This window comes from Microchirus variegatus (genome assembly GCF_963457635.1).
Source record: "Microchirus variegatus genome assembly, chromosome: 6".
Classification (NCBI taxonomy): domain Eukaryota; kingdom Metazoa; phylum Chordata; class Actinopteri; order Pleuronectiformes; family Soleidae; genus Microchirus; species Microchirus variegatus.
Window position 1 is genome coordinate 27,782,686 of NC_139807.1, and position 27,131 is coordinate 27,809,816.

A 27,131-nucleotide genomic window follows, 5' to 3' on the forward strand; every position below is an offset into this window, starting at 1 on the left:
TTCTGGGTGAGAGAGTTGAGTCTGAAATATCGCGGCTGGGAAACGGCGTCAGAAAAGAGGATTTCTATCGGCTCGTTTACAGCAACTAGGAGGTTTTTGACCATAAAAACAAGTTAATGTATGTAAGTAGACCTCCATAACTCACATATATGTGCAACAGGACCACTCTGTGAGCTTTAATAAATCTTAAATTCATCATTTTATCGTTTGTTGGAGGTGGGATGAGTCAAACGTTTAGAACTGTTTACAAACTACATACTAATGAGTATTCATGCGTTATACATGCGTAACTAATGCTAATAGTGTGTACTTTATTATAAAGCGTTACCCCTTAAATCTTAAAAGCATCCCAGGATCTCATTTCTCTTTCCCAGGGTGTTTGCAGCCGGTGTTTTCTTCCCTTTAATCGACTTCATCTCAAACATCACCGAGGTTGGAGTGAATACAATAAACTCTCTCGCATCATTTTATGCCAACTTTAAACACTTGGGAATACAATCTTCCATATCACTCTGGGTGTAACAGGTGGCTCACGGTTTTGCATTATTTATTATTGTTACTGTTTAGATCACTTTTATTGCTGTTTTTGATGGTATTATTATCCCTATTGCGCTTTCAAGCGGATGGGTTTGATGTCAGTGGATTTTTTTTTATCTCAGTTTTTTCGGGGGACAGCGTGGGGAACTTTTGTTTTAGACTTTCCCAAATGTATGTATGTAAGTTATTATGTATTTCAGCTTTTTCTTTTTTTCTGTCCAAGTGAAAAAAAAAAAGGTATGTGACATTCTGCCATGGCACACATATTTTTTTGTTTTGTTTTCCAAATCTGTCAAAGCGGTGCGGAGTAACAGCCACGCTCACTTTCGCTGCAGCCCAACCATCAAACCTGTAGTCGGCGTACCGATCTGCACAGAAACGATATGCTGTGGTCGCTACGCAGCAGACGTTTTGCCGTCTGACTCGACACAAACAATGCAGCCCGTGCCACTAAGTCTCTCACCAGAAAGCATTGGTTCTCAAAGTGCGGCCCGGGGGCCAATGGCGGGCCGCAGAAACATTTCTGGCGGCCCGCAATGAATTACAGTTGATGGTTTTAATCCAGGAGCTACTAAGCTTAAATGTTTATTGGACATTACTGGACACAGACCAACAAGTGTAAACTGTAGAACTGCAATCTGGTCATTAAAATTATTAGAAATGTGATTTCTTTCTATTTTTTTCCCCCTTTTTTCCCTTTAGCGGCCCTCAGTCCAATTTAGGGTTCCTAAATTGGCCCTCGGGTATCAAAACTTTGAGAACCCCTGCTCTAAAAGGTTGGGCCGGCTGTTTCCTACGTCCAGTAGCTTTGCTCGAAGCCGGTCATGCGCGGAAAAAACGCAGCTGAACGAAAGCACTGTAATACCATGCCAATTTCCACCATAATGTGTATAGCACCATCTTCTATGTGTAATTATTTATGCAGATGTCAAAAGAAAAAAAAAAAAAGAATTCCAATAGAATAATTTAGAAAATAACTATATAACAGTAAAAAGATAAAGACTATGTTAAAAAGATAATGATATAGATATATATATATATATATTATAAGAAAATATATTTCAGTTATTTATTCAAAAATATAGGCAGATTTACAAATTGGTCTTTATTAAAAGAGAAATAAGTCAACTATGTCTTGTCCATGTTTACCTGGTTTGCTTCCCTTCCTTTCCTGCCCCCTTAAAGATAATGTATTTAACTCCCCTCCTCCCTGCCTGTAATAAACTATGAAAGTAACTATGAATTTCTGTCAAATTCATTCAGCATGGACTACTGATAAAAATCTATAATGTCTTTTTCATGCATTGGTAGTTTTGTTGTTTTCCAGGTCTGCTGCTTTTTCCTCATTGTTCATTTAGCGCACACGTGTCAAACTAGAGGCCCGGGGCCGGATGTGGCCCGCCACGTCATTTTATGTGGCCCGCGAGTGATTAATTGTTCTTAAAAAAATCTGTGTTAAAATAGGTCTATGCTGGGGCAGCGTTGCCTCAGTTGGTAGAGCACCTACCCCATATGCTGAGGCTGTAGTCCTCGCTGCAGGTGACCCTGGTTTGAATCCCGCACCAAGTGGTCTTTACTGCGTGTCATTCCCCTGTCTCTCTGTTTCCTGTCTCTCTCCACTATGCTATTATTAAAGGCAAAAAGGCCCAAAAAATATATATAAAAAAAAAAAATACGTCTATGCTGCTTAAAAGGGACACTGTGTAGTATTTATAGGTTTATATGACCCAAAATCCACTTTTTTATACATATGATGTGCTCCTGCATTGTCTAGTCGCTGTATAATATTCTTTGTTTCATTTTCGTAGTGTTTCAAAAAGTCATGTAAAATAACATGGTCGCGGGCCGCGGTTGCATTGCCACTGTTAGCAGCGAGACGCCATGTTTCTACGGGAGCCTGTAAGGACAAACGCGAGAGAACAAATCAAGCGTCGCTTTACTTGTAGCGGAAGTCCCGCCTCCACTCTCTCAGCTTCGTCTGCTACGGCCGCGGTAGCTCGCCCTCTCCCTCGCCTCATCTGCTGACACGGAGAAAGACGACGAGGACGACATTTGACCGGCTGAGGACACCGTAGCGCTAAGGGAAGGGAGGGGGTGAGCAGAGGAGCAGTTCTTTGTTGTACATTTCAGCCTCTCCTCTAGATGGCACTATAAACTACTTACTTCACCTTTAAGGTGTGCGTTGACCATAAACTACATTTCCAACAATGCATAGCGATTGCGTTACCCGCAAAGCGACGGCATCCCACCACTAGATCTCAGTGTATATCATTGTATATGTGTCATGCGACGAGTGACTGGGTTACATCTATAATGCATCATATTTCTAACTTGAATAAGTAATAAATGCAGAAAGTTATTTAGCAATATGTTACGTAGTAGTTATCTTTATTTTACATTATATTTGGTTACGTTTAGTTACATTTATTCTGTATGACAGTTGCATCTGGCCCTTTGAGGGTAACCATTATGCTGAAAATGAGGCCCTCAGTGAAAATTAGTTTAACACCCCTGAATTAGCGTGATAGTCATATAGGTATGAGTATAAATGTTCAAGTTACTGAAGTTAACAGGTGGAGTGTTTCTGACTCAGGCAGAGGAAACCCTAGGATTTTAATAGTTAATAGTATACTTAATTAATTGTGATAGAGAACGTTTTTCCAAACCTGACAAAAAGTCTTTGCTTTGGGTTTTGATGTAAAGAGTGTGTGACCAGTTTAAGATGTTGTGGTTGTGGGTGGATTTTTGAGTTAAGAGTTCGTCAGAGCTATATTTGAGCCCAAGTGTAGGTGCAGCAGTGTGTGTGTGTGTGTGTGTGTTATGAGCGTAGAGGAGGTCTGCGAGAGATGAAAAATGTACTTTTGAGCTTTAAGAAGGCGTCAAGGGTCATATCGCACAGCGTGGACGGGGAGGTGCATGTTTGATAACTGGCTGTGACGCACACCACACTTGAATTATTGACTCGGATGTTTAAATGTAATGATACAATAGACAGCAGAGCCTGCAGTAGAATCACTGAATGCATTTCAGTGAGATTCCCACCTCCCGCACATGTTGCAGCTGAACAGATTTTCTGGCACGGACATGTTTTGAAGCAGCAGTTGGAAGATGTGTTAATGTGAAAAGTGTGGCGACCGATATAAACTGTAGTGTGAGCAGTGTCTGGAGTCCAATAAGAGTGAAGTGATGTTGACAGAATATCATTTGACAGCCTGCTGTTGATGCATGTACACAAATACAATGAGTGAATTTGTATAAATTAAATTAAATGAAGACCTTTCTCTCTAATTCAAATTTGTGAATATGCAATAAAGTTTTTCGGCTGTAGAAAAACATTGGCACGTGTTAAAAAAGTGTACATATTCTTCTTCTCTAAATATAATTACGTCTGTCTGTCGGTAAAACATGAAGACAGTATGTAGAACATAAACGTTCATAGAATAATATTCTAAGTTTAAAAACGTATTTGGTGTAGGCCACATTTATTAACACCAGAGGGAAGCAAAACGCCGTTTTCATGAGAAACAAGGATAAGCCACAGGAAAACGAAGAAGAGTTACTTCCGGTATCTACTGACGGACATCCTGGAGTGCTAATGTTAGCTTGAGGCTGGGTCAGTATTAAAACTGTGTTATTAAATGTTATCCGTTCACTGTCACACTCACTAAATAGCGCGTTACAAAGCTAGATGTAAAACACCCACCGGCATTCCAGTGTTTAGTAATTCCAGTTCACGAGCTAAGTGAGCGTGGGTGTTTACAGCTGGTTAAGGCTATGGCTTCGCTAGCTGCGGTTAGCCAAGTTAGCCTCCTACTAAAATGAAAACATTGAAATCGTCTTATCGAAAGTCGTTTCGCGTGTTATGTCAGCAATTGTAGCTTGTTCACATTGGTTGTGTTACATTTAGGTTATCGATGCTGTGATACCTGCTTGTTTTTGAAAGAAAATGATTTAATTGAACCGTCGGCGGCTTGTTATTGTTAAGGAAGTCAATGATAAAACTGCAGTGACCGCGCAGATACATTGAAATTGTGACTTATCCGTTCATTACTATACTGTGGGTTCACATGTATTAGTTTATTATGACGTAGATTATGTTGTGAATAAAATATGGCTGTGAGTGAATATTGTTTTATGTCTTAAATGGGATAATGTTGATTTTATTGACATATTTGTTTTCTTTAATTCAGAGACAATCAGTTTACTTGTGCACAACATGGAAAACTACTACATTCCTACATTTAAGAAGCACAGATTTATTTTCTTGCATAAAACCTTTGTGTCAAACATCATGCTATGCGTTGATCAGTTCTAATATAAGAAAGACAGCTGTCACTGATCAGATTCCTGTCTTTGCAGTGGTTGGTCGGACAGTGAGGTGTCAGGCATGTATGCCCCTGGGAAATACAGCTCACGGGGCCCTGCTCTCATCCCTCGGATGAAAACCAAGCATCGCATATACTACATCACTCTCTTCTCTGTGGTGTTGCTTGGATTAATTGCCACTGGAATGTTTCAGTTCTGGCCCCATTCCATTGAGTCCACATCTGACTGGACTCTGGATAAACGCAGTGTCCACGATGCTCCTCTGGTTCGCCTTACTGCTTCCAGCCCCATTCCTGAGAGAGGTGACCTCAGCTGTCGCATGCACACTTGTTTTGATGTGTACAGATGTGGCTACAATCCCAAGAATAAAATCAAGGTAACATATATATACTCAAAATAACGCTCTTAAAGCAAATCATGTAAGTGTTTTTGTTGGAATTATGACTCACTGTGGAATTGATTTCTCTCGCAGGTCTACATTTACCCTCTGCAGCGGTTTGTAGATGATCTGGGGGTTCCCATCAGCAACACTGGACTGTCTCGAGAATACAATGACCTGCTCAGTGCCATCTCAGACAGTGATTTTTACACAGATGACGTCACAAGAGCTTGTCTTTTTATCCCATCTATTGATGTGCTGAATCAGAACTCTTTGCGCATCAGAGAGACTGCTCAGGCTTTTGCAATGTTACCAAGGTAAATCTTTACTGCAGAAACAGTCATGAAAATATTAAGCCGTTTCTTACTGTTAATCATGCTGTTTTACTGTGTTTTCAGTATCTTTTACTCTCAAATTGTTCTTCTTTAGCTCTTTTTTAAAATGAATCTCATTATTGATGTCAAAACACAAATGTAACTTTGTAATACCCCTGAAACGAACAATTGTTTTACTTATGAAGTGTGTTGATTAAGTTAAGAGAGTTAAGGGAAGAAAATAAAAAAAATGCAGCAAAGCATACCCATACATATATTAAGTGTTATTATGTTATATTATATATATATATATATATTTATTAATGTTATATTTTGTCAAAACGGACCCACTGGTGTTATTTGTGTTTTGATAGATGGGACAAAGGAATGAATCACCTGCTCTTCAACATGTTACCTGGAGGACCGCCAGACTACAATACTGCCTTGGATGTACCCAGAGACCGGTAATTTTAAGTTGCATCTTAGAAACACTAATTTATGTCTGAGGTGGAAAAAAACTGTGTCTTTTTTTGGGGGGCCAGACAGCGGTTAAGTATGTGTTCAGAATTCATGCTTTTGGGATTTCCTATCAGCATTGGCAATTTAAAGCCAGTTTGGATAAATTGTGGCAAGTCGGTTAATCAATTAAACCTATTGTACAATCTAATCTTGGCTTAACTTGTGTAATCTCCATGTGTAAAGTGCGCTGAATAGTTGAACGATGCACAGTGACACCATCTGCAGCAAGATGATGTTCCAGTTCTTTGGAGCTGGTCTGTGGGTTGACTCTGACTGTTCTCACCATCATTCGCCTCTGCTTATCTGAGGTTTTTCTTGGCCCAGCAGCCTATATGTGATTCTGTTTTCGCTTATACGTGCGCCTGTGCATCCTCAGTGGCTGCGCTGGCCCGCCACACCCGTAGAGCTGCAGTCTCTCCACCCGCAGGTGCCAGGGAGAAGATATCAGTCAAAACTCCCTGCAATAAAATAATAAGAAATTAGACGCCCTACTTTTAGGGTATTATTACTATTTTTTATTTAAATAATTTTATTTTCAAAAGCTCAGAGTGCCCCGCAATTTTTATTTATTTACTTTTTGGGGGGGGGGGTACTTACATGATGCGGCCCAGCCTCCTTGGGCAAATTGAGTTTGAGACCCCTGCGCTAGATGATGTCATCAACTAATTTGTATAATTCACCATGTATATATATGTGTGTGAGTGTGTTTTGTATCAACTGCAGTGATTTATTTTGTGTGAGACTGAGTGAAGAAACATGTACACTGTAGAGACTGACTCCCTGAGCCCTTGATCAAGCATTTGTGTTTCTTCTCCCTCATCGTGTTTGCGTTATAGCACATCATATTGTGTGAAGGTGTAAAAACCTGCGGCCGTGAACGCATCATTTAAAAACCAGGAAGCGTATCATCATTAGCAACATGCAGATCTCAGCGGCTCTGTTATTGTTGTAAATTAGACTGTGGCAGCAGGTACAACAAGCTCCAACTTTTGCATACCATTGTATAAATGTTGCACAATGAATGAAGCATACATGCTACATATATTGGGCTGTGGTTTTATTTTTCCTCTATTTAGGACAATGAACTTCCTAAACAATGACACAATAAGTGTGTTTTTTACGTGTGTATATATATAGCTATATAGAATTCCACACTACATTGTATTGTGTAGCCTCATGTAGCATTCACCACCACTACAGTCACTCTTCAAGTTTTGAGAAGATAATTTATTTCAGATAAAAGGGGATATTTACAATAAATTGGGATATACATTTTTCAGGAAGCCTGGAGGATATGTTGAAAAATCTGGTTGTATTTACTAGTAAAGAACCCATAAGTCTCAAGATGTCCTGTAGTCTAGAGTGATGGTTGGGTATGGAAGACGGCTGCTTTATGACCATGCAGCCTTGAGACAATGAACCCTATCTTTAGCTATAAGGAATTTTCTGGGCTCATCCAGCTGGAGTGCATTTGGGATGCAGCCTCATCAGAACCAGGTGTATGACTGACGGTGTGTTTCCATTTTATGTCCTTGTTTTAGAATAAAAGGGATTACAATATACGTCCAGTGGACTAATCAGAGATAAATTACCAGGCCAGTAAGCCTTGTTTGTTGCCACTTGCTTTTGTTTCCATTATTACAATAATAAGCTCCATTTGTTTCAGAGTGCTGCTTGCTGGAGGTGGCTTCTCTACATGGACCTACAGACAAGGTTATGATGTCAGCATCCCAGTTTACAGTCCACTGTCTGCAGATGTTGAGCTGCCTGAGAGACAGCCTGGGTGAGCACATCTCTAAGAGGATCTCTAAGAGAACATAATGGTGTTAATGGTGTTATTTGACATCGGTCTTATTGTGATGGACTTGGACTTGATTTGTCTAGGTAAAAACAATTTTCTAATCTCTTCTCTCAGGCCACGGCGCTACTTTATTCTGTCTTCTCAAACTGCCATCCACCGAGAATACCGTGCTGAACTGGAGCGTTTGAAGGAAGAAAATGGAGAAGCATTGCTCCTCCTAGACAAATGCAGCAATCTCTCCCAGGGTGCTGCCTCTTCAAAAAAACGCTGCTACAAGGGGCAGGTGTACGACTACCCTCAGATCCTGCAGGTAGGAAGAAGAGCATCAAGATGTATATTGTTTTTTGATAAATGCACTCACTTTGTAGCACTGAAGATGTATTCACATTGTCAGGGTTTTAATTTGTCTGTGAAATGCAAAATCTCCCATCTTCACCCCCAATGTGTCTCCACAGGAGTCTTCATTCTGTGTGGTTCTGCGAGGAGCGCGTTTGGGTCAGGCTGCCCTCAGTGATGTCCTGCAGGCTGGCTGTGTCCCCGTCATTCTCGCCGACTCTTACATCCTGCCATTCTCTGAAGTACTCGACTGGAAAAGGTCTGCCTAACTTGTGTAACAAATCAAAAATGTACTTTGACAGTTTTGCCATTTTTAGTTCACTAATTTAAAGTTTCTGTCTCTTGAACAGGGCATCTGTGGTTATTCCAGAGGAAAAGCTATCAGAGATGTACACCATCCTCAAGAGTATTCCTCACAGACAAGTGGAAGAGATGCAGAGACAGGTAACACACACCCACACACTCTTTCTTGCTCAGCAAGTATTCTTTTTTTTTTAGAGTTCTTACATTTAGCTGTAGTTAAATGAAACCTGGTCAGACCTGGTACAGTTTGTTTTGTTTTATTAGGTCATCACTTTCTGTTAGAAAAGATCTGAGCAAGTCTACATGTGTCCAGGTGTCCAACCCACCCAATTTATCAAGTATGTTTTAAAACATTGAAAGTCAATCCCTGGTACGGTATTAACGACATTCTTGAGTGGGGTTGCATAGAGTGGATATCTCTAAGTTAAAGTCTGAACCTTAATGCTTCTTTAGATTTAATCTGGTGGAGCCATGTGACCACATTCTTTAGCATGTGACTGAAGTTTTTGAGACGACTTACCTAAGTCGTGACCTCTGACCTGTTGCAGTTTGACAGTGAATTGAAAGTATTTTAACACTTCTCGGTGCCCATATTTTGATTCATTTGTATCCAAACATCAACAGAGATGACAACAGGATTTCTTGTTACAGCAGCATAAGTAGAGCTTTGATTTCACTATTCAATTGAAAGTGCTGTGTGACGGGCTATTTAACCCTAGAACACCACAAGTTTTCATCTTCATTATTTTTTTTTTTAGAAATGTTTTTGATAATGGTTGAGCTGGTGTAGTTCATTGGTTTGACCAGCAGATGGCTCACCAGATTTTGCTTTCATTCCGTCTGCCTGATTGATAGTTTGGAGGATTGGGCCTTCAGCTTAGTATTGGTCACTATTCATCAGTTTATTCCGTGGAAAATCAAATATTTTTTCCCTTCCTCAAAATATCAGTTGTTTTATTTGTCGTTACCATGGCACGATGAGCAGCACTGCTTCATTCTGCAGGGACAGGACATTAAAATAGCTGAAGGAGCAAATCCTATTTGAGATCAGTTCAAGTTTTGACAGGCCACTACAGTTCAGTTTGCTTCGGTAGACACGTTTCAGGCAGAAGAGCTCAATGTCAAATTTGAGATGACGTTATTACATCCATTTAGGTCACATTTTAAAAGGCCACATACTAAACGGCTGAAGAGAGACTGCTGACCTCATGTTTGTTTATGGTCTCCTATGAGCCTTGATTGGGTCATACCCTTAAAACAGGACACTTACGTCTAGTGCAGACCTTTATTGGATAAGCACATCAAATCGGTTCGGTTATTAAATTAGAATATACAGTACATTTCACTAACAGGGATTTATCTCTAAGTATTGAAATTTACTACTATGGTGTCCTGGCTGCGGCTGATTCACAGTAGATGCACGATTAGTTTACTCTTCTCTCCTTTATATGCTGTCTGCTTTATTCAGTTTGATTTTCACATGCTTTGCATCATACACAACTGAATAGATAGTCAGTTTGATGCCTTGTTTTTTATTCAGTCAAATACATAATGTGTAATTATCCAATTATCTTACAGTGAACCTTTGCAAATTTGATCTCTTTGAGCAGTCACCTGTGATCCATCAGATTTATGATCTTCATTACATTCACAAATCCAGGAGTTGTGTGACCTTCAAAGCTCTAAAGCACAAGATTTGGAATTTTATAATGATATCCATCTGTCCATCCATTATGTACCGCTTTATCCTCCACCGGAGGGTCAGCTGACATTGGGCGATAGGCGCGGGGTACACTCTGAACAGTTCGCCAGTCCATCGCAGGGCCACATATAGAGACAAGCAACCATTCACTCACACTCTCAGACCTACAGTCAATTTAGAGTGACCAATTCACCTAATACCCATATCGCATGTTTTTGGACTGTGGGAGGAAGCCGGAGAACCCGGAGAAAACCCACGCACACACGGGGAGAACATGTTACGAACATGTCAGTCGTGTTGCCCTAGGCTCAAAATCCTGCTACATTTTATTTCAGACTTTCTAATAAGGTCTGATTTACACCTGTGAGACTGCGTATGTGTTAATCAAAAGTAAAGGGCTAATAAATCTTGAGCAAAACAATTTTCCCAGTGAGCAGCTCCTATGATTGAAACAGACTCGGTTTCACTGCTGGTTTTGATTATGTCAAAAACGCTAATGATTGCCTGGTTTTGTCCACAGCTTCCTGGCTGCCATTTCACGTCTGTACGTTGAATCTCTCTTGACAACTTGCACGGAGTTAAACAAAGTCGTGTAACATAAACTGCCCCCTGAAAATCTCTTTGACCTTCATTTTACTTATTTTCAGCAGAGTGGGAGCTGCTGGGGAGCTCTTAAGATTAGAAGAAAAATTGGATTGAAGCAGTCTCTGCCTCAGATATTTGACTTACGGAAGAAGATTTTTTTTTCCCTGGTTCTTTTTTTTGTCTCAGTATTTGCATCAGAATTATAGTTTACATCATGCATACTTTTCTATGTTGGTCACCTTCAAGGTTGAAGAGGAAGACTCCTAAAGAGGAACAAAGAGTAGACTCCAGGCTAAAGCCATAATGCTATTGGAAGATGTTTTAGGGGGCTCTCTTTCTCTTCTCTTCTGCAATGCTGTCTCTTCTTCCCTACTCATAAAAATTCCTGCAGGCGCTGGGAGCGGGTGGAGGGTGCTGAGACAGGCCCCCGGCCCCGCACAGTTTGCTTTCAGCCTCCTCCCAGTCGGAATAGAAACTTTCATCACTGGCTGATTTATGGGCCGTTGGGATTCCCCCTGGAGATTAGAAAGTCTTTTTGGATTCTTCTCATCCCTCTGTTTATGTGTTGTTGTACATCTCCAGTGCTTCGCCTCATATGCAGACGCTGGTAATTTAGGCAATCGTCATGTGTTTTTCACGTCACCATGAGCTTTCCGTGAAATGCAGTGCGCACACATCACCCAGTAACTCCACAGTGGGGGGTATTCTACAATAAGATATATATGTCTTTGCTCCGCAAACAAACATTCTACACATCTTCAGACGTGGGACTGTGGGTGTATCAGTTGATGGTGAGGTGGAGTCAGGTCAGTGTAGCGTGGTGCCTCTTGGTGGGAGTGAGTGTTGTTTAAAGCTTCATTAACTCTTATAGGGTTCTTTCACCTCTGAACTGTCCCTTGAAGTATATGACCTACAGGAGGAGGCTCGACACATATGAATCATGGTATAAAACGTAAATCAGTTTTAGATTAAACCTCATTTATCCCACTACCCCAAATAGATAAAATAAGATATATATTAACAACATTTTGGTGCACTACTTGCTTCATGTTAGATCAACTTAATGTTTGATATTACAAATCCAGTACACACACACACACACACACGTATGAGGTGGCAGGTGGAGTTTGATATCCCCCCCCTCAATGGATTGTGATAACATTACGATGAGGGTTTGGAGTTCTGCTTTGCACATCAGAGATCTGTTGAAATAAAATGGGTGCAGCCAGACCACGTTTCACAGAGCTTCAGAAGTAGAGTTGTTGAAGAACAAGAGTCTGGAGAGGGCTGCAAAGTGTCTTAAAAGACATGGAGTGGTCATGTGAAGGCCAGACTAACGTTTTTTGTCATTTGATAAGATTGTAATTAATTTTATTTTTGACAGAAGCCAGAATCATATTGTGCACCTCTGTCTTGTCAACGTCTATAAAATCTGAATCCCTGGAAATGAAGAGAACGTATATTTGGTCCATATGGCAGATGTTTTCTTTGCACATTTTTATAAGTGATTGTGTTTCTTCTGTTTTATAGGCACGCTGGTTCTGGGAGGCCTACTTCAGCTCCATGAAGGCTATCGGCTTAACAACACTCCAGATCATCAATGACCGCATCTACCCATATGCTGCACGCACCTACGAGCAGTGGAACAATCCACCTGTGGTGGTAAGTAACAGTGTCATTTTAGTATTTTTGTTGCATATAGTCTTAGATACCGCACAGTCTGCGTTCTCCATTGCAGTGAACCAGTCTCTCGTATAATGAAGTATGTTTATTAGAGACATCTGAACAAAAACCGTGCAGAATGAAGCTTTGACCATACCGATGCTCACACTGCCACTTAAGCTTGTAAATCGAAGCCGTTGTGGTAGAGTGACAGTAGATGAAGCACCACACATGCAGCACTTCAGTTTGGTATAAACCCAGCAAGCTCTGAGGCAGCTAGTGTCAGCATTTCTGCTCCAAGAAGATGCCTCCACTGTGGTGAAAAATAAGTTCCTGCATGTCTGAGTCATTGTGTTAGTAGAGAGTCTGCTGGATGTGAAGAATGATGTGTGTGTTTGTGTGTGCGTTCCGCATCCCTGTGGTTGTGGGAGTTTGTGGCTGCAGACAGCTTGGCTGTGCGACCATCTCTCAGGAGTTGTTAATCAGCCTGGTCTGATCTAAAGTGTCGTCTATGCTCAGCCTATGGGTTAGAGGCATGTGCCTGTTGAGAGTGTGTAGCTGAGTCAAACGTCTTTTCTTCAAGTATCTCAGACTTGGTCGATCCACTGAAATGCTGACATTAAAAAGGGTGCAGGTACAATTCCGTTCTGCTAGATTCTATACAGTAATTCAGGATTGAAAGGTTTATGGTCAAGCAGCTGCTCTCTCTTCACCATGGTTCCCTGTTTTCCTTTGAGCAGGTAGCCTGTTAATCAGCAGTTACACTTGACATTGCTCACTTATGTCTCAGGTGTTCAACCTCCAGTCCAATCTATCAGTATCACTCAGGTCTTAAGATCTGTCCAGACCTAGAGGAGGTTAATTGTGTTGGGCTACAGACCTTTGGCCATTCCTCCCCTACAATGCCAGATGAAGTGTTTTCTCAATGGCTTCAGTAAATGGATGGTGAGAAGAACTTGCACAGAGCACTAAATAAATCAAGCAGACATGTTTCCCCTCTCCTCTCGTAGTTCTTTATGCTGGTAATTGAAAGCACATTTCCTCAGATTGCTGGTGCCTTTAGAGGGGGGTTCAGAATAAAGGACACGCTGCTTTCTGTTTCGGATTTGCTGGTAGTGGGCATACTTGTAAAGTTTATATACATTACAAGAATTTTGAGCTTTGAAACTTGCAAATTCACAGTTTTTCCACAAGTTTAAAACTAGCGCATTTGTTGTCTTATTTAATCGCTATCTATTTTAAAAGTCGACAGTTTCTAATCGTTGGGAGTGTTTTTGTTTTGTCTCTGTTCTTCTCCACAACTTTAACCTCGCTGAACAACAAGGAAACTGTTTGCGTATGTGAAATTAGTCAATCACAACAATGAGCTGTGTTCAGGCTTGACAAAGCCGAGCAAAGTCACTCTTCATAGTTAAATTCTGAGGAAGAGTGAGAGTAATTACACACGTGTTTCTTTATAACAATGCCTGCAGCTTTTCAATAATTTTGCTGCCAATGCCAGAACTATTGGTCATCTTTATTCATGAACAAATATGTGACAGGCCATATTCACTTGCACCAATAAATAGAACACTTCTGATTTGGCTTCATTCGTGCCAATGGGCTGACATAGGGCGAAAAGTGGGGTACATCCTGGACAGGTCACCAGTACATTACAGGGCTATATACAATAATTTTCGTCAAATTCTTTACAATTTGATTTACAAATCAAAAACAAATAGCTAGCGAGTTGTGACCAATATTCATATTAAAGCAGACATGTCTATCTAACTACACCAGGTTGCTTTACAAATTTGGTGTTTATACAGTTTAAATTCATTTTTTATCAACATAATTATGTCTATCAATTAAAATAGCCACTACTGTACCCAATGCATTTCACAAGATATCAGTTTTCACACGTACTGTTAAGTTTGAACATTAGTAAAATGTATTTCCCAGGAAATGTTTTTTCAACAGTTTCTCATTTTGAATGTCATTGGCTCATCTTCATTTTATCTTTAGGCACATTTATTCACGTATCTTCTTCAAGCCTTTAAAAAAACAACAACAACAAAAACTAATGAAAGTGTTCTTTTCAAGTGTAATCATAATATATAACACAGCTCCTTCAGATCTGTTGGTGACATATTGAGCTGTGGCTTCCTTTCATCTCGTTTACTCTGTACAACAAATGACTGAAGTAGTCTCTGGCCTGTTAATCTGGGCTGCATATATGTGTTAGTTTAATTATTTCCTCCTCTCCTTGAGTGACAATGTGACAACAGCTACAAGGAAGTTTCCACTTGCCAGTAAAGTGAGTTTTTATTGGTGGATGGATGACTGATGTTCCGGGAAAAGATGGTGCCTGTGTCTCTGTTGATAGACTCGTGTTGATGTGGTGGAAGGAGCCATATAATCACGTTGTGGCCACCTGGATCCAGAGGAGAAATACAGTTTATATAGACTTCAAGAAGCCCACAGATTTACTGCGTTAGATATGCTCTCAGTAATAGACACTGTAGCCAGTATGGAACATTTTCGTAGCCTTTGAAGAGTGAACTCTCCTGCTCCTGAAATATTTGGGGGTGTATTTTCCTTTCACTCAGAACAAAAACCTTTGTCAACAAATAAGGGAGGTGTTTTTTTCCTAACATTTTTGTTAGGTGTCTCCTCTGTCGGTGTCACTCTTATCCAGATGACTATTACATAGGGTTAGTATTTACATGTAACTTCAGAAAACTCCTGTGGCTTTACTTGATTTAACAGTATCACTTGGTCTAAGCTGGAGTCGATGCTTCTCCAAGGATTAACTGTCTCGTTGAAAAGGAAGCAGAAGCCAAGCACAATAGACATCCACAATTCAATGGCTGACAAACGTTCCTGCTTTTTATCCTTGGATTTCACCTGAATGGTAGAATTGTTTCACTCGTTATAATCACAAGCAGATAAATACGTTTAGCTAACTTGTCTTATTTGCAAACTCTCACTTCATCTTATTTGCCCTTCAGTCTTTCTCCCTCTGGGTTTACTTGGCATTCTGTTAAAAACGTTTTGGCATTCTGCATTCTGCCTCTATTAGCCCTACAGGGACTTTGTTGGATGATTCCTGTTCCATAATAAAAAAAAAAAATCATCTGGAAATGACTGCAGGTGACCTCATTGTCCAACGAAGCATTATTATAGTGCAATAAATCATGGAAAACATGACAGACAGGGCTGTTACAAAAGAGAGCCCAGCTCGCTGCCACTGTACCACAAATTCATGCAAATGCAGACCCAGTGTGTATGAAGATACAAATGCTTTCCACTGAAATAACATAATAATAACAATAACATTTGTTTTCCATCTTTGGTTTCTGTAGAAGTGGTCCAGTGTGAACAGCCCTCTCTTCTTGCCACTTATCCCACCAAGGGCACCTGGATTCACGGCAGTGGTGCTGACCTACGACCGCGTTGAAAGTCTTTTCCGGGTCATCACAGAAATCTCTAAAGTACCCAGCCTTGCTAAGCTACTGGTGGTTTGGAATAACCAGAACAAAAGTCCTCCTGAGGGTGAGTGGGTTTTCATAATTCATTCATAACATTGAAATTCTCACTTTGTTGGCCACCCTATATACATACAAAAAATAGGCAAACAATTGAAGTGCAGGATAAGTAAGTTAAGTAAAAAAATATATATATATATTGTTTCAAGCTGTAGTTTGTGTAGTTTTTTAATCTTTAGGAAACCCAAAATACAAATGCAGAAATAACACAGTAACCAGTTGATCTTCTATACAATCCATAGCCTCAGTTCTTCTGTAACATAATACTGTGTTCAGACTTGATTTAACATCGTTCTCTGTTAAAATAATCACAGATTACAGGTGCAAACTCACCCAAGATGCTTCAAGGGCAGATTTTTGTATGAAAGGGGCCTTAATACCCTTTCTTTGTCCATATGATGATGGTTAGACCAAATGTGAAGCCTCTGATGTACAACAGATGAGTGAAAATAGCACCCAAGCCCCAGAATAAATGCTGTCATGACAAACTGAATGCCAGGGCCACTGCTTTCTGGCTTTCTCGTTCACAAAAGGTGTGATAGCAGAACTTGAATGTTAAGACTTAACTCGGAACTTTCTGACATTGTAATTGTAAGGTTTTAGTAGTCAAATGTAAGTTTATTTTATTGCACTTTGTCCTCAATTTTGCATTAATATGGTATTTATGTATATAATATTGTGCCTTAACTCAGACTGCCCTGGACCAGAAATTGGAGCAGACCTGATGCTAAGACAGTTGGCTAATATAATGAAGTCATGAGATGACTTTGAAGTGCTTCCTTGTGGCTTTCAGTTGCCCTTTCATTAGAAGCTTCAACGGCGCCTGGCTGGAGCTTTGTGACCTATTAGAATTAACAAGTGGCCATTGACGGGTCGGGTGAATATAAAGGTGCACTGTTGTGTTTACAGGCCCCTGTTTCCTTCTTTTTAAAAAGACGAGGGGAGATCAGATGTCTGTGTAGGTTCTCAGTCGTTCAGGTCAAGTGTAGATATAAACGACTGGACTGGATTTTCTTTCAGAGGTTTCACCTCCAAGAGTCTTCCACAGTTCTGATTCTAGATCGAAATATTATTTATCGTATTGTCCACACTGCTTTTTGTCATTTTGTGTTCCTGCAAATGATCTGTACAGATCAGTTGGACTGTGACTCAAGATATATTTTGTTTTGTTGATTCTTAAATACAATTGTGTTAAGGTTTGAAACTTCACGTGTTATCTTACATAATTTGCCCCCACTACTCATGTCTCCTTCCAGCCTCAAAAATAAAAAGAAGGACTGACAGCAACATCAGAGTGAAAGATGAACCTCTGGGTGTTGGACATCAGTTTTACTTATCAGTTTTTTTATAGCTTCTGACAGGAAAGCCCAGACGTGGTTAGGAGGACCGAGATCTCTTCTTAAAGGCTGCCAGGCACCAGTTAGCCCCTTAATGAGGGGACACACTCTTTGTGATCTGTCTGTGCTATAGTCCGTGCCATGGATCCTGCCCAAGATCTTTGAAACACTCCCCTGAAGAATGGAGAATCGTAGTGTGGTTACATTTGCACGTGCTTGAGGTTAGCATTGAGATACGAGTCAGGGAGTGAAGTTAAACTCCCAGATCACTGTTTTCCACTGCCAGGACACACTTCAAATATCTCTGTCAGTAGTGAATGACATCATAACTCCTTACCCATCCTCAGACACTGATAGTGGCCACGTTTATAATTTTTCTCAATCCCTAAATAATAATGATTATCGTGTCCCACTTTATGGTATATACTCAATGTATGTGTGGGGCTGCAACTAACAATTATATCAATTTGCATCTATTTTGCCCAATTATATGGGAAAATACATGCAATTGCAATGCATTAGATATGTCTGGTTAATAAAATATCATTACAGAGAAATACCTAAGTACCTCCAGCCATGGTGATTGGTGGTTTTTACATAGACTGCGGTGTTCTGCTATAGACTGTAGCCTGATTTATGTTCCATTACACTACACTTTTGATAATTATTGCCTGACTAAACTCAAAGAGTCAAGCAGCATTTTTACATTTATGGTCAGGCAAAAGGTTTTGGTCATCACTAGTTTACATTATGTCATCCTAATTCGGTATTTGTGTTTTTCTCATTTTGATATGGACACAAATATTTTTTTCAAATCGAAATCACAATTCGAAATAATGAGTCCATCACAAATAATGCAATTAAATTGTTCTATTATTCACTGTTCCGTGTTCTTTTCCATGACGATTGAGTAAATTATCTTATTGAGAATCAATCTGCCTGTTTACACCACTGTATTTTAAAGTTGGCGATAATTGTGTGCTGTTTGAGAACTCAATATTTTCTCAGGTGGTACTTGGTATAAAAAGTTTTGTGAACCACTGCATTAGAGTATAATAGAGGAGATTATTTAGTGTGTTGATGTGATAATATGCCATCTTAAATATATGACACGGTAAATATTGAACTGAAGTTTGACAATTTATGCTTGAAAAATTACAATCAGATATGTCACCTTAATCGTTGTGGCCTTATAGATAATTTAAATGTTCTTTAACTGAGTGTTGAGCAGAAGTTGGTCAGTTGTGACAAAAATGACGGTGACACAATTACAGTAGGGCAAGAAATCAGATTTTAGTCCTCCATACATATTTTAAATATGAACTCAAAGGAATTTCACATTTCTACTTCACACAACTTCTTCTAATAGTGATTTCTGGCAGGTTGAACACCGATAGGTGTCATTTGTGCAGTTTTCATGGTAGAACTGTGCTGTGTTCTTCTCTCACAAACACTTTTACCCATCTGTCATAGTCAGACTGACCATCGGCATCACTGGGACAAATCCCACCTCGTTGGTGAGCCATCAAAATGGCCATAAAGTTTTTACTGTCCAGGCAGGCAGGCCTCGTCACAGTATCAATTGCAGTTGTGCACATTTTTGCATGGGACATAAAGGTCCCAGCAGGCGGTCAGACCAATGTCTAACATCTGGACTCTGTACCTGTGACTCAGGTTCTGAAAGAGTCTCAGAGTGAGCAGTGTGCCAGAGCTATGTAATGCAATGTTTTGATTTCCAATTCTGTGTCTGATGACTGATTTATCAACTCAATTATTTCAGCACTTTATCTCATCTCTAACCTGTTATTGTCTTGTTTTCCCCCTGGCAGAGTCTCTTTGGCCAAAGGTCGGCGTTCCCCTCAAAGTCGTGCGGACCAAAGAGAACAAACTGAGCAACCGCTTCTTCCCCTACGACGAAATCGAGACGGAAGCCGTGCTGGCAATCGACGATGACATCATCATGCTGACATCTGACGAGCTGCAGTTTGGCTACGAGGTGAGAAACAGACCACCCCTCCCCCATTCAAATAGAAATGCTTTACCTTGAGCTCACTTTTCCATCGTTGGCAGGAACTGCAATGGTCCATTTCATGTTGATCTCTCTCTTGGGGAGATTTTTCGGTCTCATTCTCCACTGGTTTGGTGCTTGACTACCTCCTGAATGGGTGTGCGTGTGTTTGATGTGTGAAGAATGATGACAGGTCTAGAGCTGATGCTTTCCATGCCCCCACATACCTGCCTGGCCCCACTTAGTGTGACACACTCACCTGAATCCATTTAGAAGCCATTTAATAAAATTATGCTCAGTTTAAATATAATTACATGGAATTACAGGTGGTATAAAGTCGCTGTCCGTCTGACTGGATGACAGGGTTTCTCACAGCAGAGAGGGTCAAACAAGCTGCTTGTGTCAAACTGTAGATATTCGGGTGACAAAAAAAATGCTTGAATTCAATAATGGAATAAAGACCAAATGTGTGTGCTAAGCTCTCGTTTAAAGGAGACATATTATGCAAAATCAACTTTTTAATCATTTTAATACTTATATTTGGAACTTTGAATGTCAGCAAAGTGTGGAAAAAAAGGTGACTCACTCTCATGTTTCATTTGCATTTAAAGAGACTGACACTCAAAAGCAAGCGTTATGAACAGGGCTGTTTTGGCAGAGTGATTGAACTGCTGTGGTGCTTCATCCTTAAGGTATTTTGACCAAAGCATGTCACAGAGATGTTCATTAGGAAACCAGGGTTCACTTGGAGAAACAGGGTATAATATGTCTACTTTAATGACCAACAAAGTTGAACTAACCTGAAAATAGTAAACCTTGAACCCTGAATCTGTCTCCTCACCCTCTCACAGGTATGGAGGGAGTTCCCAGACAGGCTGGTGGGTTACCCAGGGAGGCTGCACCTCTGGGACCATGAAATGGGGAAGTGGAAGTATGAGTCGGAGTGGACCAACGAGGTCTCCATGGTTCTGACTGGAGCAGCGTTCTATCACAAGGTAACTTGGACGTGCCTGACTGAAGCTGAAAAACAAAAGAGTTTGTTATGCTACGGGATCCTTGGGTTTAGCACTGTTTAGAGATGTTGAAATGTACAAGTTGATGGTGATACAGTTGCACACATGATGTGTCTCTATAAAAACAAAGAAACGCAGTGTTAAATTAAAGATGGTCTGTAGCATGGGCAGTTTGCCACAAGAACGACCTCCAGAGAGGACATGGAGGAGTTACTCTTGTTTAAGAGCATCAGGATATGTTTGTAGAGGTGAAGGAAGTGTTTCAGAGAGTGGCACTCGCATTTTCACCTCACGTACAAGGGTAAAGAGACGACGGTGGGTATTAAGACTTTATTGTAAAAGTTCACAGTTGAGATGTGAAGGAAGTGTCTGTGTCTGCTAGGGCTGAAAGATATGGATAAAATTACATATCTCGATATCCATGCCAGATATCTCGATATCCATGCGATACGGTATGACTACAGGTTCGGTGAAAACCAAGCATTTTTCAGAAAAATAAAAACATAATACAAAAGTAAGTGGAAACTTTCCACATGGAAAGTGCAGTTTTATTGATGAGAACTCACTGCCAGTCATCAACATTAACATAAATTTACCAAAGAATAAATAAAAAATAATTTTTCATCATCATCACATCACATAACATAGTGGTGCATTCAAGGGCAATCGTAAAAAAGGACTGGATCTGTACATGCAGGGCGAGCGCGGGGGAAAATCTATATCGTTTATATCGTCGCTTTTTCGATCTTAATATCTTGAATGTTCAAATCTCGATATCAATACGATAACCATATATCGTTCAGCCCTAGTGTCTGCACACATGTGTAAGAGAGAGCGAAGGGGGAAGGTTGAGTTTGTCTGAGATCATTTATTTGAATAATGCACATTTTTACAGATCTGATTGCAAATTCTGTGATTAATTTGATTTCTAATAATAGTTTCCCAGCCCCAGTTATGTTGCATCCCCTTTTTCCAAAACAGAAATACTTTATTTGGGGGGCTTGAATTAAATCATTGTAGAATAGCTTAGATAATTCCCTTGAGGCCTCTGTTCCTGGGTGTATGTGGGGTTTCCAGCATCGATATTACAGTGATGGATGAGCAGCGTGTCAGAGGAAGAGCAGGGTTATCACACTTTGTCCTAAACGTTCACACACTTAATTAACTTTAAAGCAAACTTGGCGTCGCGGTGCCTCCTACACGCTCTCAGGATCGTCCGGTCAAATTGCGTCTGCGTTATTGCACATAATAAGCCTTTGAAATATCTATGACATCTCGTCATCGCTTGTTTTGTCTGCTTCCTTTTCAGTACTTCAACTATTTGTACACATACAAGATGCCAGGAGACATCAAGAACTGGGTGGACGCTCACATGAACTGTGAAGATATTGCCATGAATTTCCTGGTGGCTAACATCACAGGCAAAGCCCCCATAAAGGTACATTGATTTTTCTTTTCCTCCTTTGAGTTTGCAGGGGGAGGCTGAAGCCTTGACAGAGAGGGCCACCACCTCTGGGTCTGATCAGCTCTCACCCTTCTCCTCCTCCTCCTCTGTGCCCAGGTGCAGGGGCCCGAGCTAAAGCCCAGCCTTGACCTCCCTTATCTGTGTGTCACTCACTGACACTCCCCCTCTGAGTGTGTTTTCCTAAGCTCTCCGGTGCTCATGCACACCCTGCCATCAATTCACAAGCCACACACTCACGTCCTCCCATATCTCAAACAGGTTCCTTTTAGAAAACACGCCATGGTCGTTCCTACCCCCCCCCCCCCCCCCCACTCTTTATTTTCTCTCATACACAGACATACATTGTGCCAGAGTGTGCGTGTGATAGGAGGCATAACATCATTTCCTTCTAACTCCTTGATATAAGTTTAATCCTTATTACACAACTGTTCAAAAGTTTGGGGTCACCAAGAAATGTGCTTTTAAATAGAGATATTAATAGAATTGAAAAGCACTTTTTTTCAATGAATATAACATTAAATGAATAAGAACACTCTATACATTGTTAATGTGGTAAACGACTATTCTAGCTGCAAACGTCTGGTTTTTTTTTGTTGTTGTTGTATGTAGTATGGTTGTGCCATGTAGTATGGTTGACTGCATCCCCCATGGTGTTGAGCAGATTTGCTGTGTGCAGGGCAAGTCTCTGATACTTGGCCTGCAGCATTTTTATTCTTCTTTATTTGTTTCATGACCATGGCAACCGGACCGGGGGTTGGACAGATGAGGGAAGTGCATGCGTGTGTGTGAGTGAGCATGAGCGCACACGTGTAAATGTGCAGGTGTTGTCATTAGATGTGGCGGACCAAGTGGGGGACCGAGTCACTGTCCGACCAACCCCCACCAGCGAGCCAATAAGGATCTCGCAGCCCGGGGAACCCAGCGGCCTCAGCGGGCTGGAGGAGCCCACAGCCACCGCCCCACAGGATAGCCACGGAAGCCCCTCACACAGGGTCAGCTCGCGGGGGAAGACGGCGACAGAGCTACAGATAGAGGCCAAGCCACCCCACACCCAGGCAGATTGAAGAGGCCCAGGCCTCCCGCACCTAGAGCCCGCTAGCGCCCCAGGGCGGGGCCAGCCCCCCCAGGCCGCCCACCGGGAAAGTGGGACAGATCCCGCCACAACCATCCTCGCCACACACCAGAGACTGACCGCACGCCCCCCATTCCCAGGAGGGGAAGGCAGAGGCCAACGTAGGACCCCGAGCCAGGGGGCCCCCGAAGATGGAAGACAGGAAGACTCCCAGGCCAGTCCTGGGCAGAGCTCCCAAGCATAGACAGGGACAGAGGTCCGAGGGACCGCCATGCCCGACCCCGCGGCACCCCAGCCAGGGGCACCACCAAACATCCAGGAGTGCCGATGCCCAGCGCCAGCCCCCGCCGGGTAAGCATTCAGACGCCCACCACCGCACCTTCAGAGAGGTGCGTGGTGATGGACAGCAGCAATGCTCCCCAGTCCCCCCCAGCTGAGTGAAGGCGACCCGATCCCCACACCTTGTGATACCCCCAAGCCACCGTAGCCGCCTCCACCCAAACAGCCAGCCCCCAACTCGGCGGAGAACTCACCCACCAGACCATGCTGTCTCTGATGCGATAAAACAGTATTCTTACCGTGGTGTACATTACAGAGACGTGCAATGATAGTATTATTATGTGAGATTGGTGACAGATAAGGAAACGAGATGGGGTTTAATTACAGATTCATCGTTTTGATTTGAGAGGAGATGCATGTTTTTTGTAACCAGGTTTTTTTTTTTTTTTTATATATATATAGCCAGGGGGTTACCTCTTTGTCCCGGTATAACTGACCATTGACGTAGAGCTTGTCCACTGCGATCATTGCCCGGGCTCCACATTCGATAAATGTCCTTCTCGTTGGGAACAGCCTCCTGCGTCGCTCCAGGATCTCCTTTGGGAACTGGTCATTAACGCTGAAGTCCGTTCCTCGTAGTTCCCTGCCTCGACTCTTAACCAGCTCCTTTTGTTGAAAGTGTTCGAATTTGACAACAATCAGACGCGGTTGACCTTCCTGCCGCTTCCCTCCTTCCATCCCTTTTTTCTGGGATCCCGGAGACAACCAGATTGTCCCTCATGATGCGTGCCTGTAGGTCTATAACTATGTCCTTTATGTGTTTGTTTTCCTCTTTAAGGTGCCTCGTTTCCTCAGTGAGGGTTTGATCTGATCCTTTCAGGGAGTTATTTTCAGCCGCAAGTAGGGGCACCTGTTGCTGGCTAAACTCCAGAGATTCGCGCAGGGATTGAAATTCTTTGTGTAGCGTTTCTACCAAGGAAAGTCGAGCATCAAAGCTGTCCAGTTTAGTATTTATGGAGGTAAGGATCTCCATAAATTTGCTGTCCGGGAGTGAAGTTGCCCCTGGGGAATTCTCCGGGCGGCTGAGGAGTTTTCTTTTCCCTTAGCTAGAGATTGGTTAGCGATGTTTGGTTGTTTGGGTTAGATACGAACCAAAAGTCTGGTTTTTAATGGACTATGTACATAGGTGTATAGAGGCCCATTTCCAGTGTTTTAATGGTACATTGTGTTTGCTAATCGCTGAAAACTGTTTTGCTGGTTCTTTGACGAAAGGGCATAATGATTATTTTGAATAAAAATCATTATTTGCAATCTATATTTTCTATTCATTTTGCAACTCTTTTGATGAATACAAAAAATTTGTATAGGTGAGCCCAAACTTTTGAACGGTGTGTATGTGCAATATAATCAACTCAACTCAGGCTCAACTGAACTGCTGAAGATTAACAAACGCTTTTAAAATGATCTGACATTCTTGATTTAACTGCTTTGCTCCTGTTCAGGTGACCCCAAGGAAAAAGTTCAAGTGCCCTGAGTGTACTGCCATTGATGGTCTGTCCCTGGATCAGACACACATGGTGGAGAGGTATGGTACCTGATCTTTATTTGGTAAAACCACGGGGACACACATATGTTCATGTGTGTGAATCATTTAGAGCTGAAATTATTAATCGATTACTATATTAATCGTCAACTATTTTGATAATCTATTGGTTTGGTTTGAAGCAAGATTTCTGATTGTTTTAGCTTCTTAAATGTGAATTGTCATTCATTCAAACCAAATCATTCAAACCAACCACATCATTTTTGTTTGTGGACAAAACGAGACATTAGAGTTTCCAGGTTTGACCAACACTGATCAACGTTTTTTTTAACATTTTCTGACATTTTCTGGACCAAACAATTAATCTATTAAACGAGAAAATAATCGTCATATTCGATTACGAAACTAATCATTCGTTGCAGCTCTAGATCTGTGCACTACGATCTATCTGATTCTACGGACTGAAGAGAACAAATATCACAAATGAAAACTAGAAAAGCACTCGGAAAGTGCAGACCTCCGCCAAGGCAACTCGATGCCTACAAAATACAACCTGCAGGCGCGCCTGGGTCAGTCAGCGAGTGTTGTAACCAGTGGTAGAATCTACGGATCACGCCCAAAATGTAATCACTTGTACCTGGTCCCATTGCGGACATTTCCTGGACATTTCATCCAAATGCGTCTGTGACTTTTAGAGTTATGTTGCTAACTAACAGACAGACAGACAAACAAACAAACTCCAGCAAAAACATATACCTCCTTGGTGGAGGGCAATAATGATGTCACGTTAAATTACTCTTCCCTCTGATCTCGCAATTACAATTCCTCAATCGCAATTAGATATTTATACAAAAATCGTTCAGCTCTATTTCACACACAACATCAGGGAAATTGGATTTTTTAAAGCTAACCCTTATACATCAACTACACGATTTCTAAGTAAATCTGTTTTGTTTTCATCTTCAGATCCGAGTGCATCAACAAGTTTGCATCGGTGTTTGCCACGATGCCTCTGAAGGTGGTGGAACACCGCGCAGATCCGGTCCTCTACAAAGACGACTTTCCAGAGAAACTCAAGAGCTTCCCCAACATCGGCAGCCTCTGACTATCCAGTAACAGATGTTTGGACCTGGTCACGGCCTCCAAACTTTAGCAGTTGTCACCATGGACATCTTTTAAATTAACATCCTGACTCAAGTTGTACATGCTCTTGTCACTTCTTTTGCTCCTTTTGATTTTTTTTAATGGAGAGTGGTTCAAGTGCATTATGTATAAAATAATATAAATGACAGGAAAAAAAACAAAAAACACTAACATCATGTGACCTTGTGACCTTTTACTGTTACTATTTTCGAGCTGAACATTTCTCCCGGTCTGGAGACGCTGTGTATGTATATACACACACACATATTTATATATTATATATAAATGTATGTATAATGTTTTATTTTGTTTGCTATCAAAATATGCCATAGATCATATTCTTTTAGCTCTGCTGTATAAAAAGAAAAAAAAAAAACTCCCAAAAACGTAGCTTTATATTATTGTACATGGTTCAGCTGCATAGCGACGTAGGTCTGCGTGCGATTGTGTTGACGTACGATGGCGGCTAACAGATGACGTATCAGATCGGACTGACTAAGTTAGCCCCCATAAATCTAATATTTAGAGTGAGTAAGTGCTAATTTAAAAAAAACATGACGCTGAGCTACTGGAACATCTTGAATTGTAATTTTCTAACGCCAGAGCAAGCCTTTGTTTTCATCATATTTATATACGTCGGAGACGCAGTGGTGCTGAGAGAAGCGTCCACCAAGTTCTTTCATGAGTTATGTGCATGTGCGTTAGAGTAGGAGTCGCTGTTTGCCATGCATTTGAAGACCTACTATAATGTGAATAATAGACGACCACAAAAATCCACATTTCTCCTAACGGTTATGTACAGTTCTTATTAATTTTATTTGCTGTTTTTGTCTTCATTTGTGTGTTTCTTTTTCAGTACTAGTTTTCCCAGCTCCAGTGTTTAGACTGTAACACTGAGAGCAGCACAGTCTCTGACATGTTAATCTGGCCTTGTGATGTTTTTATTTGCCTTTTTGTTTTTTTATTGCTTTTCAAAGGTCAGAAAAAGTTGTTTTAAATGTTCGTTTTTGGCTAAATTAATGTATCTAATTGTAAATATACCTTTGTAATAATACGTGTTAAATAAAAACCACACTACTACATTTCATGGGTTTAATGCAGTGTGGTGTGATTGGGGTTGGGATGAAGATGAAGTCAGACATTTATTTTATTTTATTTTCTGCCTCGACTCCAACCCCGAGAGCGTTTAGCGCCGGCGCTCCTCGACACGGCCGATCCCCTGCTCCCTCCAGCCAGTCACCTGTTGTTAATATACACCGCCTAATCCACCCTGTTCAATG

The 27,131-nt window shown here is 41.2% G+C and overlaps 1 protein-coding gene across 1 annotated transcript; it reads left to right on the plus strand.

The window, feature by feature from the left end:
- The first annotated feature begins 4,106 nt into the window (after nt 1-4,106).
- ext2 (exostosin glycosyltransferase 2) lies at nt 4,107-26,915 on the plus strand. The gene is made up of 15 exons (XM_083890903.1): nt 4,107-4,150; nt 4,897-5,239; nt 5,336-5,559; nt 5,931-6,020; nt 7,742-7,858; nt 7,991-8,186; nt 8,332-8,471; nt 8,563-8,656; nt 12,333-12,464; nt 15,809-15,998; nt 19,158-19,324; nt 20,188-20,331; nt 21,659-21,787; nt 24,668-24,750; nt 25,675-26,915. The coding sequence occupies exons 2-15, from the start codon at nt 4,925-4,927 to the stop codon at nt 25,811-25,813; spliced, it is 2,160 nt and encodes a 719-aa protein (XP_083747029.1). The 5' UTR covers nt 4,107-4,150; nt 4,897-4,924; the 3' UTR covers nt 25,814-26,915.
- The last annotated feature ends 216 nt before the right edge of the window (nt 26,916-27,131 follow it).

Coding starts and splice junctions, on each gene's coding strand:
- ext2 (XM_083890903.1), top strand. CDS start 4,925: ATGTATGCCCCTGGGAAATACAGCTCACGGGGCCCTGCTCTCATCCCT. Junction 6,021..7,741: donor TTGGATGTACCCAGAGACCG/GTAATTTTAAGT, acceptor CATTTGTTTCAG/AGTGCTGCTTGCTGGAGGTG. Junction 24,751..25,674: donor CAGACACACATGGTGGAGAG/GTATGGTACCTG, acceptor TTTCATCTTCAG/ATCCGAGTGCATCAACAAGT.